The sequence below is a fragment of the Carassius gibelio genome, chromosome A21 (genome assembly GCF_023724105.1).
Source record: "Carassius gibelio isolate Cgi1373 ecotype wild population from Czech Republic chromosome A21, carGib1.2-hapl.c, whole genome shotgun sequence".
Lineage (NCBI taxonomy): Eukaryota > Metazoa > Chordata > Actinopteri > Cypriniformes > Cyprinidae > Carassius > Carassius gibelio.
This window is the reverse complement of record NC_068391.1, coordinates 7,702,228-7,723,619: the sequence shown is the minus strand read 5'-3', so window position 1 is coordinate 7,723,619 and position 21,392 is coordinate 7,702,228. Positions and strand designations below refer to the sequence as shown.

The 21,392-nt window shown below is 35.9% G+C and overlaps 1 protein-coding gene across 1 annotated transcript in view; it reads left to right on the top strand.

Moving 5' to 3' along the window:
- Positions 1-21,392, top strand: part of LOC127941564 (splicing factor, suppressor of white-apricot homolog) — an 82,197-nt gene that overhangs the window by 12,958 nt on the left and 47,847 nt on the right. The window contains exons 5-10 of the mRNA XM_052536750.1: positions 1,794-2,019; positions 2,700-2,815; positions 5,233-5,383; positions 10,758-11,031; positions 11,114-11,287; positions 11,414-11,507. Coding sequence (XP_052392710.1) covers positions 1,794-2,019; positions 2,700-2,815; positions 5,233-5,383; positions 10,758-11,031; positions 11,114-11,287; positions 11,414-11,507 — 1,035 coding nt within the window. The remainder of the gene's footprint in view (positions 1-1,793; positions 2,020-2,699; positions 2,816-5,232; positions 5,384-10,757; positions 11,032-11,113; positions 11,288-11,413; positions 11,508-21,392) is intronic.

Here is a 21,392-nt window from a genome sequence, read left to right as displayed (position 1 = left end):
TCATTTTATGGCCTTTTAATGGATAAATGGCCAATGGCTTATATGGATTCAGTAATATTTTGTCTAAATAAATTAAAACAATGCACTAAAAGTCAATCTTTTTTTAATACTACAAGTGAATTAGGCATCACAGCATTATAATGTACAGCATGAAAATGGATTTTCATTTGGAGATTTGTGGAAGATTAAATATAGCAGATTTTTTTAAAGATTAACTTTAAGTGAGTTAAAAGACTTAAGAATCTGGGAAATGAGCGCACACACACAATTAAATATCCAATACCGGTGATCTAGATCAATTAAAGGGGTGGTTCACTCAAAAATGAACATTTTGTCGTCATTAATTTTTTATTTTTTTCAACATTCAAAATAGCATATATTTTGTGTTCATCAGAAGAAAGAAATTCATAAAGGTTTGGAACAGCTTGAGGGTAAGTTAATGATGACAGATTTTTTTTTTTTTTTTTTTTTGGGTGAACCTTTTTATGTAAAATGAAAGTCTATAATATTTGCAGATAACTGATATGGAACCAAAGTATTGTGCATCCCTACTTGTAATCATCATTACCTGCATATTTTGATTGAATGTGTATTTGATTTGCATTTCTGTTGTTGGATGTCTCATAACTTTATCCGAAATGATTGTTGGTTTGCACTGCAAGTGTCCATTTATGACTGTGTGGCAAGTAAATACTCTATTATGTTTTTTTTCCATTTAGAAGATTTCGAATGAGCTTTAAAGATCTTCCTTTTGTGTAACCAGAGTGCGCACGGTGGGATGTAAATGCCAATCTATACAAACCAGACATGGGCATTTATCTCCACTGGGTTCCTCGTTTGGGAGCCACATAACAATCGCTGATCATTTTTTACTGTTTTTGTAGCTGAAAGCACGTTGATCCCACCAAATTATACTTCTCTAAAAGCTCCGGAGTCTTGATGCTCCTCCTTTATGATCTTAAACCAAGGATTTGTCAGTGCTTTCCCTACTGGCCTACTAGAAACATAGCAACATAAATACTTGGCCATCCAGTGAGCCACTTGCCATGCACCCCAACCAGCCTTTTTTTTTTTTTTTTTTTTTTTTTTTAGGAGGGGGTGATATTTGTCTCAAGGTTGGAGAATTAGTTGAAACCTTCAGTTTCTCAGGCTTGGAAACCCCAATTAGTTTCTTGTCTGAGAGGTTCTTTTGAAGGAGCCTTGTGAATTATTAATCTTCAGCTGCTCTGATTACCTTGCTTATTGTACAGCACATAGCTTGAAGCAATAAAATAATCCGATTTTGAAGACAAATGTAAGGTTGATTTATCTTCAAATTAGCAAGTCATTATGGACATTGGAGCTAAGGTTCAGTCCTTCGAAAAGTTCTTCTCATACAATATTCATGCTTGCTTCTAATGAAGGATATGTGTCACTTGGAGCACTATTGGTGCCATTTGTCATTTAAAATAAGGCATTGCCATAAATCAGCTCAGCACATGAATATGATTTTGTCTGCAGCTTGAAAGATGTGTGACTATTTTAAATCTGCATGTGTAGCTGGAAATGAATAAATGACGTCCCTGGTTAGATTCATGGAGCACCAGCCCACACTCATACATAAATTGTTTGTGTGTGAACTACAATTGCTAGAAAATCCTGTACCCGGAGTCATTGACGATAAATATCCTATACCCATTTTTCCCTATACAAGTTTTCAAATTAATCTTTATTTTTTAAAATGGCATATTCTGTAATAAGCCTAAACAGAATTTCAGTCTTGTTTACCCAGTTTTCTTTGCCATCTATTTCAGCCTGCGACCACCAAGACGCACGCTATTATTGAGCGCACCGCTAACTTTGTATGCAAGCAGGGGGCTCAATTTGAAATTGTGCTGAAGGCAAAGCAGGCTGGGAACTCCCAGTTTGATTTCCTGCGGTTCGACCACTACCTGAACCCTTACTACAAACATATTTTACGAGCTATGAAGGAGGGGAGATACACACCGGCATCAGAGAGCAAGCAGGACAAGCAACAGGGTAATCTTTTCACGTGTTACAGTTCATTTATTTGACATTTAAATTTTGGCCACCTTTATTTCCCCACAATTCATTTGTGCGCACCACTTCAAACCAATTTCTTTTCTATTTTGGGGCGAATGCTATTCTATAAAATCATAGGATGCTCTTCGGTTTGACTTCAATTGATCTTTGATTATTGTAAATTAATATATAAATTTGGTTTTGTTGTGGTATAGAATATCCACTTTTCATAATCTAGTTTGCTAGGTGAAATGAAATTAACAATTTTATTTAGCAAAGACTTTTTTGCATTCACTTCCCCCACCTACAATTCCTGGCAGTACCGAGACTCGAACCCATGACCTTTGGGTTACAACTGTTATGCCATGACTGCCCCCAAAGACAAAAAAAACAAAAACAAACAAATGCTGAAAAAAAATATCACAGTTTCTTCAGAGATATTATGCAAGCACAACCGTTTTCAACTTTGATAAGACGACGTGTTTTTGAGCACCAAATCAGCAAATTAGAATGATTTCTGAAGAATTGTGTGACACTAAAGACTGGAGTAGTGGTATATATCATAATTTAACAAGTTGAATTGAATCAGTTGTTTTTAGAATATTGGAAGAAATCTGAACAAATGAGACATTTCTGAAGTCGGTCAACAATCCAATCAATTGCCCCTTTTGAAACAGAATCAAAGTCAGACGATTCTAATGACGACGATGATGATGATGATGGGGATGGAAACTACCTGCACCCAAGTTTGTTTGCATCCAAGAGGAGCTCTCGTCTGGAGGAAATAATGAAGGTATGGCTTCAAACATATACCCCATGCTGCTTAGGAATAATAATACTACACACTTGGTTTTCAGGCTGTGATTATGTACCGTGAACCCTGAATCATTTTTTTTTTCGTCCGCGTTAAAAACTAAAAGAGCAATGACATGTAATTTACCCTCCAGGTATGCACATTGTGCTTAAGCATACATTTTGTTGCAATCAGTTCATCCAACTAAATGGACTGTTACTGTTGTTTTCAAAGTAGATGGATAAGTGTTCAAAGCGATACATTTCAGAATCAATGTCAGACTGCTCTTAAGTAACTGGGCCTAATATGAAAGCATCTGACATCAAAGTATTCACTTTTTATATATCTGTTCAAATAAGAATATGAAGATATCATCAGATGTTTATATCGTGGAATTCGTCATCTAATATTCTGAATGTTTAATCTGAGTTGCTCTGTCATTTTTTTTTTAAAGTGTCACAAAGACATTAGAGATAAAAGCTTGTAAGATAAACTCATTTTATCTGTTTTGGCTTCTTAATAGATGTATTGAGCTCTCGCCTTTTTATTTAAACTTTTGTTTTTTTCTGCAAGATTAATCTAATTTATTTAAAGGAGCTGACTTGTGGTTATTACAGTCAAATACTGCCAGAATTGTCAGAAATTATTAAACTAAGTTTTCTGATGCTGAAGAAAGAGTTACTGTTTAACATTCGTCTCAGGTCTTACGCTTGAGATCCGTCTGCGTGTCATGTTTTTCTGTGGCTTAGTCAACCTGTGTGTTCTGGTTATTCCAGAAAACAGGATTTATGCCACCCGCATGTTATGGCGGATTGATAACTTTATAGCAGCTCAAATAACCAGTCATGTGTTCTTAATGACACAATCAGCTTTATCAAGTTTGCAGGGCATGTAAAAGTAATCTGAACCAATGTGTAAACAAAAAAGATATGATTTTAAGTTTTTTTTTTTTTATATATATATCTATCGATCTCAAGTAATCTGAGCCAATGTGTAAACAAAAAGAAAAACATATATGTTTGATATAAATATATATTGATATAATTATATTTTATACATAATTATTATGGCATATGGTCATTTGTTTATCATTTTCAACCCATTTAAAATTCGAAGACTATTGAAGACTATCACAAATCATTTTCGCAGTTTCCACAAGACTTCACTTATATTAGCCAGCTAAATGACTTCCTAGACATATTTAAATAATCAGGGATTGCAATGAATGTTCAGTATGTCAAAGAAAAGCAGAGGTTTAGGTTTGTAAGGCATACATAAAAACACAAGATCAACACACTTTTGCTCTATTCCTTTTAGTGATTTAGAGCTTGGTCCTATACACATTTTCATATGAATACTTTTATCCTTTTTCATACATTTACTTTAGTCTCTATGAATGGAAATGTAAGGAATGAAACCAGATTCTTACCCATAAGGTAGACCTTTTTGCCCAAAGAGTTCATTCATTTATAAGATTGAAATATGAGCCCTTGATGAATGATTTCTGCTGATGTGATGAAGAACTCTTGAAATATTGCTCCTATGATGGTGAAAAGCAGTACTTCAGCTTCAGCTGCAAAAGCTTGTCACGCATAAATGAAAACTCCCTCATAATTTCCTCACTCTTATGTTGTATCCTAAAATAAAAGTTTATTTAGTTAGCAACAGGCCAGCAAATGGGATATTAAAGGCATTGTGTCATAATACCATGTAGACATTTGTAGAGACTAGACAGAAAATGCACCGGAAGACTGAAAAACTGTGTCTGGTGAACGGTACATTAAAGGTCACCTCCTTAGGGGACAGAAGGGAATCCAGTTAAGTGCATGTTTAGAACGCCATCGAAAACTAACTGGTCTCACAGGGAGGGAAAGAAACCGTTCATGCAGGACGGCAAAAAGCAGAAGCAATGATGGCATGCAAAAGTCTATAAAGCATGGAGTGACATCCAGTGGCAGGAAGTACTGAGGAGAGATGAGTGCAAACTTGTAATCTTTGGTTCATATTGACGTCGCAATATGTCAGACATCAGATTCTTCCAGTGTTATACTGGCCACCTCACACACAATTGGAGCTCTGTCCAATCACATGGACAAGGGAAAGACCTAAACACAGCCAAACACTCTGAGTGAAGCTTGGAAGGATCTGCCACAGAGCCATTTGGAAAAAAACTACAAAACCATGTGCTGCAATGAATTGCTTCCAAGGGGCTCACTCGAAGCTCTGTCTAGATTTAAAACCTGATTAATTGACTTATTTCTTTCATGTGGTGTTTTTACAAGCACATTAATCTTTTCTGTGTTTTTTAACCACATTTTGTGGGGGGTTTGTGTGTGTACATATATTATAAATATATATAATATTTATACACACACTTATTGCACAGCCCATTGATCTTCTGTTTTCATGTGTTATAGCCTCTGCAGGTCATTGATCCAGATCACCCGTTGGCTGCGCTCGTTCGAAAAGTCCAACAAGAGAATAACGGTGCTGCAGCAATGGCGACCAAAGCAGAGGAAGAGCAGCAGTTGCCGGCAGTAGCCACGAAGACAGAATATTCATCTGACCGTGAGTATAACTGCAAATCAACATGTGATCTATATGGTTTAAAAGAAGGTTCTGGAGCAACATTATAGAAGTTAGAAGGGCTCAAATCTGCAAAATTGTTCAAATATAAAATGATTATGATGATTAAATTGTTTGTTTGTTTTTATTTATTAATAAAACAATAATGATGATAGTAATACTAATAATTATAATAATGCAGTTTAATAATTCAAATAGTATGCATATCATGATATTGATTGTATTTATTTTAATTACAGATCTTTGCACATTATTATTATTAATATTATGCTATTCATTAATAATAATAATCACAATAATAAAGCAGTTAAAAATTCCAAACCATGCATATTGTGCAGCCCTGTGCATTATAACAATAATAATTAATAATTAACATGACTTGTTTCTGAAATAGTAATTTGTTTTTTGTTTTCATTTTACTTCGTTTAATTATTCATGGGAATTTCTGTATGCATTTTTATGACGTGCTTTAAAATAATTCACCTGCGCTGTGCACTGTTAATCATTTTTGGCTGCTCTGCTGAAAGAACAGAATTGTGTTTTAACACATGGTGAACATAAACGGGCTTGACATTTGCAGTGTGCTGAGACTTCAAATGCACCAGAAAGCTTGACACCATCTGAAACTGAAGTCTGAAGAGTTCTGTTTGTCTTTTTTGGATGAGGTCAGTCGTTTTTGGCGTGTCTCATGCTGATGAACGAAGACATATGTCTTCTTGAGAAGAGCCTTTTAATGGAAGAGGGGGAGGACTACAATGCCAGCTCTTTAAAGACTGTGGCAAATCATCAACATCTTGAATTATTTTTAGGATGATTGATTTTTCAGGGCATCCTTGAGGTGACATGGCAATGAAGCTGACCATTCAATGCGAGCAAAGTTCATTTAATTAAGTACTAAAGTGGGCAGACTGCTCATCGTGCCCTCCTTATCTTTAGTCTGTTCTAATTCAACATCTTTACAATATTAAAGCCAATTTTTCTTTCACCACTTGAACTGATTCTCACTGATTTTTGCAGCTTGTTAAACACCATAGCCAATCACAGACATGTTCGATGTATGCTTGAATTCAGTGGTGAACCACAAGTGTTCTGGTGAAATGAAGAATTTGGCACTCAGCTGGTGAAACACTCAAGCTGGGACTGCTGATTTGTCTCAATTAGCATCACTGAAGGAACTCTACTGGTTTCTTGAGGGAAGTGCCACATGATTACAATGCCCGAAGGAGCTTCAGTGGGCCAGTTTCACAAAAGAAAAGCTACTTTGATTGCGAATGTGTATTTTCTAGGATTAACAGCATGACAAAGAGGTTCTGTAGGCTTAACCACAGTCATCCTATAATCTCTGTCCAAATGTGAGGGTTATTTTTCCAAGGCATTGGTCTGTATCTGAGGTTTGCTGTGTATTTGTCTTCGAGGGACGCTTGGCACTAAATTTGAAGTATGGTTAAACATTGTTCCCTCTCTGCCCAAGTCAAGTTTGAATTAAGTCTCCTTATTGAAAAATTTAAACTGGTTACGATCAACCCCAGCCTGAGATCCAACCATGCAGTACATCGGAAGCACAATAATTCTTTATGAAAGCAGTTTTCTTTGGTTAACTGGCAGCAGGATGTCATGGGGCTCATATAAGTGTACGCTCATTGGGCTTGAGAGAGACACACGGCTGGCTGACCTCATGCCTTTTTGCATCTCCTCATTTACAGCCATAGCTTAAGCACACTCTAGATTTATTGCGTCACTCGCGCTGTTCTGCTCATTCATCCCAGAATGCTCTGCTCATTGCCTTGAGTCACCCTGGGTACCTCACCACATGCCATGCCAACCTCTCCCTCCCCATTACTCCAGTAAAACATTGCTCTTCTGCGGAAAAGAGCAGTGCGTTCTGTCCGTTTCTCATCGCTAGAACACTTGCGATCTCATTTCATCAGGGTTCAGTAGACCTCGGTGATCCGCATCCGTTCCGCACACATGATTAATGCAGTTTATTTAATATGTTGACAGTGGGGAGGTGTGACCCTTGAGCTGCTCGGTTACTGGACTTAGCTGCTGCCAAAACTGCAATCCCAGTAGAATGAGTTGTCTGTTTTTATGTGATGAGTCATGATGGTGGTTAGAACAGTGTCTGTAGGATCTGCATATTTGAGTTAATGTATTATTAGTGTTTACTGTACAGCGGCAGAAATAGTTTTGGCTGGATAGATCTTATAGAACTGTAATAGATCTTACAGTTAAATGACTCTTCTGAGCCAGATCTTTTAAATGCAAATATCAAAGATAAACTCACTGGTCCAAAACGGATTACTCTCTAATTGAATCAGCTGAAATGGGTCTTGAAAGAAGTAAATCATTTCCATACTGTTTATATACAGTATTTCTACTTTAAAACATTTGGAGTCGGTAGAAGTGCCTTTTTTTATTTGGTCAAAAATAGTAGAAACCGTAATGTTTGAGAAATAATAACAGTACAATTAAGATGAACAGTTTCTTATCTGAATTTATTTCAAATGTAATTTATTCTTGTTAATTTCAGCAGCTATTATTCCAGTCTTCAGTGTCATGTGATCCTTCAGTATCATTGTTATATGCTGATTTGATGCTCATAAATGAATGTTATCCGTGTTTAACAGTGGTGCTGCTTAATATTTTTGTGGAAACTTATACTTTTTTCAGGATTCTTGAATAGAAGTTCATTAGAACAATGCATTTGAGATTGAGATTTTAATTTATTTATTGACTGTCACCTTTGATCAATTTAATGCATGCTTGCTGATTTTTTTTTTACATTTGTTCTAGAACTAAAACTGGTTAATTTCTTATGACTTGCATGCCATCAGCTCCATTAACCTCTCTATGATATGCCATGCTTAGTTCTAGTCTCAGTATTATGAGGTGTGAGGTGTGTTGAGCGTTTCGTAATGTAATTCCTTGAAGAGAAGACACTCACAGACTTATTTGCGTGATTGAGCATACATTTGTTTATGTTTGAGATGTGTTCTCTGAGGAATTGAGGACTGTCTGTTGATTCGTCAGGCTAATCTTTCTTAAATCGCGCTCGAGTCAAATCCAGCAGTACATGCTCGACTTCCATAGCTTCTTCCACAGCTCTCTGCCTCTTCATCTCCACAGGGAGACCTCATAAACGATTAGATCCCATTATTGAAAATGAAGCCTGCTAAGCTGGAGGTGGAGTAAGGAGTAGGACCCATTTTTTTTATGAGCTATATGAATTCTGCTGGGGGTTTTATTGAGCAGGGATGTCATTCCGTTATATGGTTTTGATGTGCTCTGATGTTAACAGGCCTGTCAAAATGATTTCATTATCATCCGTTCATCATTATTAGAACTAATTGCTGGTATTTGATGAAACTGTAACTTCCACTTCCAAACTTGAACATTAAAAAAGATTAACGGAGTAATACTATAACAAATGTAGTTTTTATTGTTAGTTGTTAATTTTGTTTTATTTTTTTGTTAAGTGTCACCAATAAAATAGATATAAAATTAACACCATATGCATACATGCATAAATAACTGAAAATAAATTTAAATGACCTCATCATATTCTTTGTTTAATTGGAGTTGTTCAATTGGTTATGAACGCATAACATGAAACTTTATATAATTTTTTTTATGTTCCTTTTGTTTAAATGAATGTTTATTTTGTGCTCGGGGTGTTTATTTAGCAGGAATGAGTGGGTGTGCATCATCCCACGTATTACAGGCTGCCATATAAATAAATCAATCGAGATGAAATATTGCTGCATAGTATTGATCTTTATGTAGTTTTATTCAAAATTTCATAAATGTGAGTCACAGTCCTAGTTCTGCCACATCTCTCATAAAATGTGGAGATGCATATGCCACACACATCTTTCATTCTCTCCTTCTTTCTATTCCTTTTCTCCCAGAATCTCTTTTTTGTTCTTTCCTTTTTTCTCATTTCTTTTTGGATCTCGCCCTCTTGCACTCAGTTCCTCATTCTTTTTCTCCAAACACTCACATGTGGATTCACACATGCCAGTCCGTCGTGAAGTTAATGTGTCCAGATCCCCTCCGTTCCTTTCCTCTTTCAGCTCTCTCTGATGTGTGGCTGCAGTCAGACGGAATACTAAACTTGCCTAAACGAGAAGGACTATTGGTCTCTTCTAGGTCCTGAACAGCTCTATTTTCAGGAGTACCCAGGAGATGGCATTGCATTAATTCCTCTAGCTTTTAAATTTCTTTGTTTCTTTTGTAGTGTTCCATCATTGTCAGAGTGCTGCAAGTTCATCTCTTTACCTTCTATGAAGTCTGAACACCTCTGTGCTCACTTAAAGGAATAGTTGACCTAAAAATTTGCATTTTGTCATTTACTCACTCTTATGTAGTTGTAAACCTGTGTGAGGGTGAGAATTCTTATTTTTCTTGAGTGAACTAAACATAAAAAAAAAAAAATGCATGTAACTGATATTGTCTGTATTTGCCTAATAGAACCGAGCTTGAACTCCCAGCTCTGTTTGCTTTGGTTTCCTAGTAAGCTGCTTTGTTTTATGCTTCTTTTAGCTATTGTAAAAGCTGACTGAAGGGAAGGAGCAGCGCTTGACTGTAATTAGGCTTTATTAAGTGTTTTTCAAGAACTGTATGTCTTTACATGCTTGCCATCTCAACATGAGGACAGTTTGATCCTAATTATTTGTGGTGGAGCAGAACAAACGGATGCGATTTTTCTCTTCCGCTGGCTTTTTATCTTCTACTTGAAAAGGAAATTTAATTATGCAGACAGTGATCCAAATGTAGATTATTTCACTTCTTAATTTGCGTCAACAGTTATTCAGTGTGTTTTCCCAGCTGTGTAACCAAAGCAGAAATGCTATTGATGATGTTTAATGCAGAACTCAACAGATGTCACCAAAAATATAAATATTGGGGGAGGGATCTATACTTTTATAACATAAATATAAATTAAACTGATCAAAAGTGACAGTAAAGATGTATAATGTTACAAAATATTTCAGTTTCAAACCCAGAGAAAAAAAATATTTTATGTTTTCCACAAAAATTAAGCAGCACAACTTTTTTCAAATGGGTTTTATTTTTATTTTTTTTATTTTTTTAGTGATTTCTGAAGAATCATGTGACACTTTAAGCTGTACATTTTAAAATATATTGAAATAGAAATCAGGTAATTTTTTGCAGTATTTCACACAATATTTTTATTTATTTTCTTGGCAACAAAGATGGTGACATTTTTAAAAAACTTAATGGAAAAAAAATTATGCAGTTTCAAGTACCTGCATTGAATGTGCGTTTGATTTAGTAACTGTGTGTGTTTTTGTGTGTGTGTGTGTTTGTTTATTTCATATAACTAATGTGGCAGCAATGTACTATGGCTACTGTATGCTGCCTGACGGAACATACTGCCTTGCCCCGCCGCCTCCTGGGATTGATGCCAGCTCTTATTACACCTCGCTGCCCACTGGCATGATGACAGCTCCTCCTGCATCTGGTCCTCCTCCTCCGCCTGGCACTACACCTTTGTTGGATCCTGCGGCTGCAGTCCCATCAGCCCCTGCTGCAGGTCCAGTCACAGTGTCCGCTCCTGCGTCTGCTCCGCTCTCCCATTCCGCTCCTGCTGCCCCTCCAGCTTCCAGGTGTGCAACGTATACTGTCTTTGCTTTCTGCAGGACTTATATCCTATATTTGGGTTTATTTTTCTTTCTTTTCGTCCATCAGTTCTCGACCTCCTCAAACCACCGTTGCACCGACGGTACCAGCGGCTGCTGCCCCTGTCGCAGCCATCATCCCTCCTCCTCCCGACATCCAGCCTGTTATTGACAAACTAGCCGAGTATGTGGCCAGAAATGGGGTGAAATTCGAGAGCAGTGTGCGTGCCAAGAATGACCCGCGGTAAGCAATTTGGCCTCGGCTCGTTACAGCCACCCTTCAGACACGGAGTTCTCACCACTCCTCTTAGATCACTGTAATATGTAATAACTATAATCCTCTCTCTGTGTGTATGTGTGCACCTTATAGGTTTGACTTCCTGCAGTCCTGGCACCAGTACAACTCCTATTACGAGTTCAAAAAGCACTACTTCATGCAGAAAGAAGGCCTGAGCATGCAGGAGGTAGTTTCATGCTTTGTTGTCTTTCTTTTTACTATCTCCTTTCTTCCCCTCTCGCACACTTTTTTTTTTTTTTTTTTTTTTTTTTAATTCATTACTAATAACAATTATGTATATTCATTGAGCAGATGCTGTTGTCTGAGGTCCCTTAAAGGAATAGTTCACCCAAAGAAATTAATTTAGCTGAAATGTTCAGGTAATCCAAGGTGTATTGGTTTCTTTATCTGAACAGATTTGGAGAAATGTAGCATTACATCACTTGATCCCCACAGTGTTTGCCACAGGATTTTTTTAAGACTTGTAGCGACAGGTGTGACGTCACACACGAAATGGCGTATTTATGACATTATTGCATTGGGTTTGTCTTCAGACAAGTTTTGGAACTTCAGAGCTGTTCTAATCTCTGAACTGTCACATACTGTAAAACAACTGAATGCCCAATAAAGCAGTTCCAATTTACCCATTTTCTTTGGACATACATAAAACAATTATAAATACTTGTAAATACTAAACACAACCCATTGATACTACATTAACCAGGAGTCACTCTCACTGTACTTTTTAAATCCTGATTTATAATTGCGGCATCGTATTATAAAACCAACATGCATATACACTAAAGAGCGACTATATGCAGTGGTTTTGGCTATATCACTTTTTTGTCTCTGCATCTGAGAAACAAACTATGTGTATAGTAACAGACGGACTATGTTCAAATTTATAAGCCCAAACAGTCAGTAAGAATCTGTTTAGATAAAGAAAACACAGATCTACAGTTTGGATGGCCTGAGGATCAAATGCCAGCTAAATTACATTTTAAGGCAAACTATTCTTTTAAAGTACATTTATTACAGAAACAGCCTTGTCCTGTGTGAACAGCTTCTGAGTATGCATAAGACATTGTCTTTTGATACTGACAAATGGTTTTGCATGTTAATGAGATGCTGATAAAACAATGGCATATTAAGAATCTCATTAACTACTCATTTTGTTTGAGAAATTAATGTTCATCAACTTAAATAATCAGGTTTCATAATTTTCAAGGTTGTTAACACTTGGTGGCTCTTCTCCAAGGCCAGTTCTTCAGATTCTGCATTACTGATTCACCCCCGTATATTTCTGTTCATAACTTTCGCACGTTTTCAGTGAGAGAGCCTTGATTCGAGATTGCTGCATGACTTGCATCAGTAAAAATGTTCAGGATCATCTGTATTCCAAATGCAGTTTATGAATTTTGAGAGAAATGGAGTGTTTTAGCAACCGTTCAAGATGGTAACTTCTGTGAATGATGGTTTCTTGTGTACTGGTAGGATAAAACAATTGTAATATGGATGCAAAGCCAAAAAACCCAGCTTAATGTAGACAAATAAGTCAGTGCAGTAGGCAGATAGTAGTGCCTTTTGGTCCTCTTTAGTAATGTAGAAACAGTGCAGTACAATACAATAATGCCATTCAGTTTAATGGTAATTCAATAAGGCAATTCAGAACAGTGTAAAGAGCGTAATATAAGGGCAATTAGTAAGCAGTAGAGGTATTATGCAGTCAGAAGCAGTTTATGATGATACTTGCTCTAGTTTAACACCATAGAGAGATTTGGAAGCTGTTTTTAGCAGATATAATATTGGATGCTTATCAGTTTAATTTGACAGAATTTTGAAGAATTTTCATAGTTGACTTTTTTGTTTTTTTTTGTTTATTCTGATCTTAATTAATTGAAATCAAATTAATATTAAATTGAGCTTGTTTATAAAATATTTCTCTATTCTTGATGAGGTTAATCAGTTAAATTAACATTGAATTAATCATTGATTAATCTTTAAAGCTTAAGTGTGTAAGCATCTCTCCTATCCCTGTACCTGTTAAATTTGATGGGATTTTTTCATAATGGTGATTAGTTGTTGATTATTATTACAGTAGTTGTAATTTTTTTGCTGGAATTTAAAAATGTTAAAGAATTTAGTAGTATTTTCCTCATAATTATTTCACATTTGAATTAGCCTGTTCCATGTGCAACCATCTAAATTATACACTCCGCCAAAGGTTTGTGTTTACGGCAGGACTATTTGTTTGATGCTTAATGGAAAATTATTTACCAAATCATTTTTGGAAGTCCATTCGGTAAAGCCATTTGCACACTTCAGCTTTAACATCGCTGTGTGTATTCAGGCTAATCCAAGTTTATTAGTGACCGGTTTCAGACTGTAAACCGCAAATGACGCCAATCTTGACCGCTGACTGCTAGAAAATGACATCTTGATATATTTACCAGTCAATTAGTCATGGTGGCTTAAAAAGATGTCAAGAAGGAAAAGAATAATTATGGCTATTAATTCCTTTTTTTTGGTGGGGGGGGTCGTATTTTCTTTTTCTTTTTAACTTTATTTGTTGTCATGTGTATTCTCTCTCTAATGGTGTGTGTGATGCTGTAAATCCATTATGCTATTTGTTTTGCCTGTCATTATTGCTTATTAACTCACTGGTCATCCTTAATGGATTGAGAGGCAAGATCGACTTAACTGTGCAGCTGTGCGTTATTGAATATAAGGAGCGTTCCAGTGAATTGAATGAGAAATAAGAGGGTTTTTATGAATACATCTGCCTGTAAGTGCTCAGAGCTGCCTTGCTGTATTTCTCCCACGCATGCTGGAGGTGAATACAAATTTTGTAAGCATATGATAGATAATGTTTATGGTAGAAATAAGGCGGGATTCCTCATTTTTTTTATCTGTTTGGTCGAATGCATGCATGCTTTAGATGAGCGTTGACCTGTGATCTCCATTAAATAAATCTTATGCTAATGGACCCATCTAAGCTTTAAATTGATATTGCGTGTGTGTAGTTTAACGTTAAAGTGATCTTAAATTCGCAGTTGAAATAATCAGACTGTTTTCAGTTAATGAAAATTAATAATGTGGCTTCATTTATATTGATAGTTCACCCAAAAATGAAAATTGTCATTAATTAATTGCCCTCACGTCATTAAAAACCAGTAAGACCTTTGTTCATCTTCGAAACACAAATTAAAATATTTTTTATAAAAATCTGAACTTGAATGCAATACAAGGTGCTTTAGATAATTGTCTGCCAAATGCATAAATGTAAAGAGCACATAATTTTTTTTTAAGACTTTAACAGTGATATGAAGACATTAAATGTGTTAATTAGCTGGTGAATTAAAAAATCATATTATAGTAAAGGTGTCTTTCATGAATATTTATTAGGTTACTTGACTGGACACCCATGGAAGGTTGCTAGGCAACTTCAGCATGACCAAATTAATATTCACTATACCTTGAATTTAATGGGCGTACATACATAATGAGGTTACATGTTCAGAAACCGCTAGATGAAGCATAACATAATAAAATTGAATAAAAGCGGATCCATGGAAATGAAGACGTACTCCCATTAATTTTGTATAGAATGGCCGACTTAAACTCCTCTTGTTGGGTAGAAAGTAACAACAAGCAGCCAATCAAAGTGTGAAATTTAATTTGCGTAGGTTTATGAGATTTTATGATGGTATTGTAAGATTTGGTATCAGACAAGTTTATACACATTGAACGGAGTCTGTAGCTGCTGTTTCTTCCACAGTCTGTGATTATTATTAACAGTTCGACTGAAGATCCTCCTTTCCTTAATGAGACCGCCGGCTGCGAGCTTTGGCTGTGTGTCTCTGTCGGTGTGTATTTAGGTCAGAAATGTGTGGTTTTGTGTGTGCTGCACTGCTTTCATCCAGGGCTAAGCAGAGTCTTTGGGAGCGTAGATGAAATCAGTTCTTTTTCCAGTTGCCATGGCATAGTCATCCCTGCAAACTCTGTCTGTTTGATGCCTCAATGTGTTTTTTTAGGGTAAAGCTTCTGGTTTGGCCAGTTCACTCATTGATCGAGGTCTTTCTTTTAATGTTCGTGCTAGATAGGGATATCAGTGAACATGTTAATTTAGTGTGATTTAATTATTTAAAAATTTACATGTTTAAAAAATGTAAGTCATTATCATGCCCTCTGATTTCCACTTAAATTATTTTAGTTTTATTTTTCTTTTGTTAGAATTGAAGTCTGGTTTGATGAATTAATAAATTAGGCCTATGTAATTATTTAAACTGTCTACTTGTACTTTTACTTGATTACATCTCTGAAGAAAAAAACAGTACTACTTACTCCTTAATTTTATGTCATCTTGAAAAGTACATAATATTTTTATTTTATCTTATGCCCATTAAATATGGTAAACAGAAGTTCAAACGTGTGTGCCTGATGTCAGAACTAATGATCATGGTTTTCATGCATCAAACACACACATTTCTACTTAAGTCATGACTTTCATCGGGTAAATGTCTGGCTTCGAAAGTTCACCATCAAATCTGAGGAAGCATACTGAGGTAGCAAAGTTTAATCTTAATAATTGCATTATTTTCTTATTAATGTAATTAGTCACAAATAATTATTTATCAATATTTGCTAAGAAAAAAACTCTTATTGCCCCAAAACATTAAACATTAATTGTCCTTTTAGACAGTGACGTTGAATAGACAATGTTTCATTTTAATTGTTGTTGTTGTTGAACTTAATATACATGTTTGACCTGTGCCATTGCATTTTTTCGTTCTCTCCTTTTAACCATTCTTCTGTATGTCTGTCAGAAAAAAGTAGTTCTACTTTTTTAATACTTGAGTACAATTTAAAGTTGTAAATTTTTTACTTTTACTCAAGTATGTTTTTGAACAGAAACTTGTTAGTCTAATTTAGTACTTTTTACACCTCTGCAGATAATCAACCTTTAGAAGTGAGCTCCGTGCATGAGCTGCGGTCGGATTGACATGGCCTCTACCCAGTGTTCATTGCTCCCTACTCCCTGAGCAGGGGAAATTGGTTTAAGTTTACGTTACTTCACTACTAGGGCTGGGATAAACGATTATTTTTTAAACGATTAATCTAGCGATTATTTTTTTGATGCATCGATTAATCTAACGATTATTTTTTTCCAGACCGATTCGATTTCGATTATCTCCCCATTAATTGACTACTAACAATTTATACATGTTGATTTAAATATCGGAATGAAAAAAAAACATGAATTCCTTAACATTACAATATATGTTTATTGCTCTTAAAATTACAACATAAAAGACTGACTAATAATGCATTACTTTGCACTTGTATAGAGATAGCATTCAATAAAACCTTGAAGCCTTGAAAACACATAGCTTACTGAACACATAGGGCCTAGCTTACTGAAAAAAAGTTCTTCTTTCAGATGAAAATAACAACAACTTGATGTCTAGCATTCAATAAAAAGGTCTTCCAAAATACTTGTTTAGAGCAATTGAAAGAATACAGTAACCACTGTAAACTTGAGGGCTTTAAGCTAATACAGAGAGTGCTTTTCCAAAAAAATAAATAAATAAAAATTAACAGTGGGAGCCAGCAAAAAAAATAAAAAATCTCCGAATGCTCCACTTGAAACTTTGGCGTTCCGCCCTTTTTCTATCGTTTCTAATGATTTTGGTTAATATGAACGAGGGAGAGAGAGAGAGCAAGATGGCGCTAGTGTAGTTTGAAGACTGTGTGCGATCGCGCGTGAAACTTTGGTGTTTCGCCCTTTTTATATCATGTTTAATGATTTTGAATATGCACAAGGGAGAGAGCGAGCAAGAAGCGCTCGTGTTGTTTGAAGACTGTGGGTGTGCGCGCGCAGCCGGGGCTCTCTCTCTCTCTCCCTGTCAGGCACAGCAGTCATTCTATTCTACATCACTCACCGATCAAATAAGGCTTTGACAGCCACCAAAAAAAAAAAAATCAATGCAGAAAAACCCCTGGATTAGTTATATAACGTTGGACAGAATGTTGATCCGGCCATCGCGTATATTCAGCGCACATAAGGTAAACGTTTTACAAACGTTTTTTAGAGAAATAAAAACAGGTCGACGAATCGATGCGCATATTTTGCGTCTATGTATTTTTTGCGTCGACGTAATCGATGACCTCGATGCGTTGTCCCAGCCCTATTCACTACTGAACATTCATTCATGGTTTTGTGCTGCGCTATGTCTAAACAAGGACAAGTGTGACATCATATACCTCTGTAAATAAATACAAATTAAATTCATGTCTCGCACACTTCGAATGATCTTTGAATAGAACATATACTTTGCTTCGAACTGGAATCATGGCGAAATATCCTGTGATGTCAACTTCGCATTGGACTTCTGTTCGGATAGACCATTGTCTGAAGCAGTAAGAGTAACATACAAAATGTACAGAGTAGGGTGGCGTGAGGACTGGATGAGATCCGCTACACACCGTATCTACACCAGACGCGACAGTTTTTGTTTGGCGCAGCATCAGCTAAAGACTGTCTACACTGGATGCGACAAAACGACCATTGTAAATCAATCAAACTTTGTGTCAGCATGTCATAAATAGAATTTGACAGCAGTTTACATTTCGGGGGATTTCAGTGTAGACCGCATGTTAATATCAACCCCCCCCACCCCCCACCCCTGCCGATCTCATTGTCCATTGTGATGCTACATTGTAGACCGTGTCCATTGCCAAATTTGTAGATCGTGCCCAACCCTAATTGTCGCAATCAACAAAACAACGCTGTGCTCACGGCATAATCTGATGTTAATTGCTTTCCCTGCCAGTAATATTGTGTCCAGAGACAGATTTGGGATTTGGCTTTAGTTAATTTCCTCAGTTGTTCAGAACTTTTTGAATGAGTGGTGCAATTTTTGGTTGTTTATTCATTTTTAATGTACTTCCAACTGGGTGGCAATCATTCCAGCTGCCGGATGTGCTGACTGCTTCCCAAACTCTTAAAGCTTTGGCTTTGCCTTTGGGTGCATAACATTTCTACTTGCATTCCCCAAATTAACTGGGTAGAGAGTTCTGGAGATCCATTGAGCTCACTTTTGGACTGCTGCTAAGCATTGCCTGAAAGAGTGATCAAGTTCTGCTCCCAAGACATTTTGGACTCACTTGAGTGCTTAAAGTATTTGCTCAACATTTACTCACCCTCATGGCATTCCAAATGTTTGAGCTTCTTTCATGGAACACGAGTATTTAAAAGTATTTAAAAAAAACTGATTATGGGGAGTAAATTTCAACTGAATTTTTAAATCCGTTTTAAAATGTCTGAATATCATTACATAAGATCAAGCAAAGTATCAAATCAAGTGGCTTATGCAAGCAAATAGTGCTAAGAGTACTACACTTTTATAAAATTTGTAGTTATTTTTTAATATGTGGCTTAATGCTCCAGTTTCTTTTATGCAAAATACAATATTAGGCAAAAAACAGTTTCATGGCCAGTAATATTTATGGCCAGTAAAATTTCTCAATTTAAGGCTGGTGTTGCAGAACGTTTGCTTCATGAATTATGCTTTATCTGCATGATTTAGTTTAATATCATCTTAAATTGCATGTTTTATCACGTCATCAGAGCCAACTGTTAGAAAAACTGAACCATGTCAAAGCGTTGTCAGATGAAGCGAGTTTGCAGTGCATCTGCATTCATGCACACTTCAGTGCTTTTTCATTTAAGTCGTTTTGGGGGACGATTATTTGCATGGTTAGGATAGAAATCCGGAGGAAGGACAGAGGAAATGTCAAGCCTGTGAAAATCTATTTATTCTTGTAACTTGTGTGCAAGGACATCATCCAACAACCTAGTGCTTTGAGCATCCTGCTACACTATGGGAGTATGTGGTTAGTCATATTTCACTAACATGTGCTGCCTCATTAAAACCCGTGTCCCACCAAGTGCCTGGAAGCTATTTTTTTTCTGCTTATGGTTGAATAAAAGATGTTTCAAACCAATAGAAAGGGCAGAATATCCTAAATGCATGCACAGAAGGACCACAATCTGATATCCCGGAAATCTTTTTTGCATTGCATGATGTTCCTTTATTCCTCCTCACTTATTCAGCATCCACCAAGGATGCTTGACATGATTTGCAAAGTTCAGCATCCCTGTAAATTTGTCAGTCTCAGCCAGCGTTTAAACTTGATGTTCTGGGATCCTCTTCAAAGTGAGTGACATTTGTTTCAGATTTCTCCATCTCAGCAAATTCTGACTGCTTTAAATCAGCTATATTTAACCACAATGTTTTTTTTGTTTTTTTTTTGAGGGTACTTGTTGTAAAAAGTTTTTACAAGGCAGAATGGTGTCTGTAGACTCTCAGGGACTGCTGTTGCTTGACTTTTAGAGGGTAATGTATTTTGTCCTGGATGGTTTGGGTGCTTATAATTGTTTTTAAGGTTCTTAAAGTCACAATTTTTGTAATTGCGACCCAGTCTCATATTTAAAACTCTCTGCTTTGGCCATTATCACAGTTCTTGAAGGGTTCTCTTTGGAGAACATGTACTTATGTTTAATAAGGTCCTTTTAAACATGGTAATGGTTGTTCCGGAGCCCATTGCCCTGTTTTATTTCTCCTTATCAGACCTTTCTCAGACAAGCCTTATATGTCTTTCCATTAAAACAAGTATAGGATGGCACTTAATGTATTTATCAAAGAAAAACAGGGTCTGGTGAGTATGTCAGATGATAGCATGACGTTGTTTCTCTGTTTTCATCAGTAGTCTAATTATTTGATGAGGTTTTAGTCAAGATTCTCTAAGCTAATTTGAATGTTATTGACTAAGTTGTTATTTTGTGGCATTCTTCTAGAAACCTGAGTGGGGAGTATCTTTTTTGCTTTATTTGGTGAAGTCCTTGTTAATATTTCCCTGTGTAATAATCAAGGCTTTTGCAGTTTAACATTTTTCCATAAGACATAAATGCTGCTATGTTAAAGGTTTTGGAATGCACTCATATTTAAATGAAATGGTCGGCCTTTTAGCTGCTTTTAATAAAAAATGGAAACGTTTCTCTGCAGTTCCAGACCTCCATATAACTGATCTTTTAATCAAATGTTTTTAGCTTTCTTATTGCACGTAATTGGAAAGAGCGGGTTGATATTTAATTTGTCTTGCATATCTTTGCCACCAGCAACTATAAATATACCCATTTCGTTTTCCTCACAAACATTATAACGTTATGAAAAATTTGATCAGAATGCTCTTCTATTCACAATACTACATTTCCATCCTCCACTCTTGAGCGACTACTTTTATGTATTAGAAGGATTTCTGAACTGCACAGAGCTTTCTTCTGGAATTCAATAGAGCATATCTTCTGCTTATTACACTGCTCTCTTGAATACTTGATTCTGATATTTTTGTAGAATGGCTACTGATTTATATATGTGAATGTTGTCCCTGGCAGCCAGTTTCCTAGATAGCTAGTTTCTTCTCTCTCGTAGCGCAGTGCATTATTTTTATGTAAAAATTATTTCAACTTGGATCAATATTTCATGTACTTTTTATTTATTTATTTGATTTTGTTTATTTATAAGTAGCCATGCAAGCAGCATGATAATGAACTGTCAATTGGTCATAATCACAAAGTAAACCCCCTTAGTTTCCTCCACTTTGCACTGACATCCAGATCAGCCTGTTGAGGTTTAAGATGCGATAATGAATGGCGTTATACCTTGCATATAATCTTTGATATTTTTTTTAATAAATGAAGTGACATTCATGTTTTATTAAATAGTAGGAAAAAAAACAAGTTTTTGCCTCTGCCAATATTTCGTTTTCTAAAATTAAAGCTAGAATTTTTAAAACGTTTTTTTTTTTTTAACCCTCTGGCATGGTTTCTGCATTTTCTTTCATATCCAACAGACTACTTTAATACATTAGAAAATTAAAAGACATTATCTTTGTTGTAGTTTTTGAGGGCGGTAGTAAGCGAAATACATTTGCATGTCTTCTGTAAATATTTCAAAATATATCTTCCAAAAGTATAATTCTGAAAATTGCATATATATATATATATATA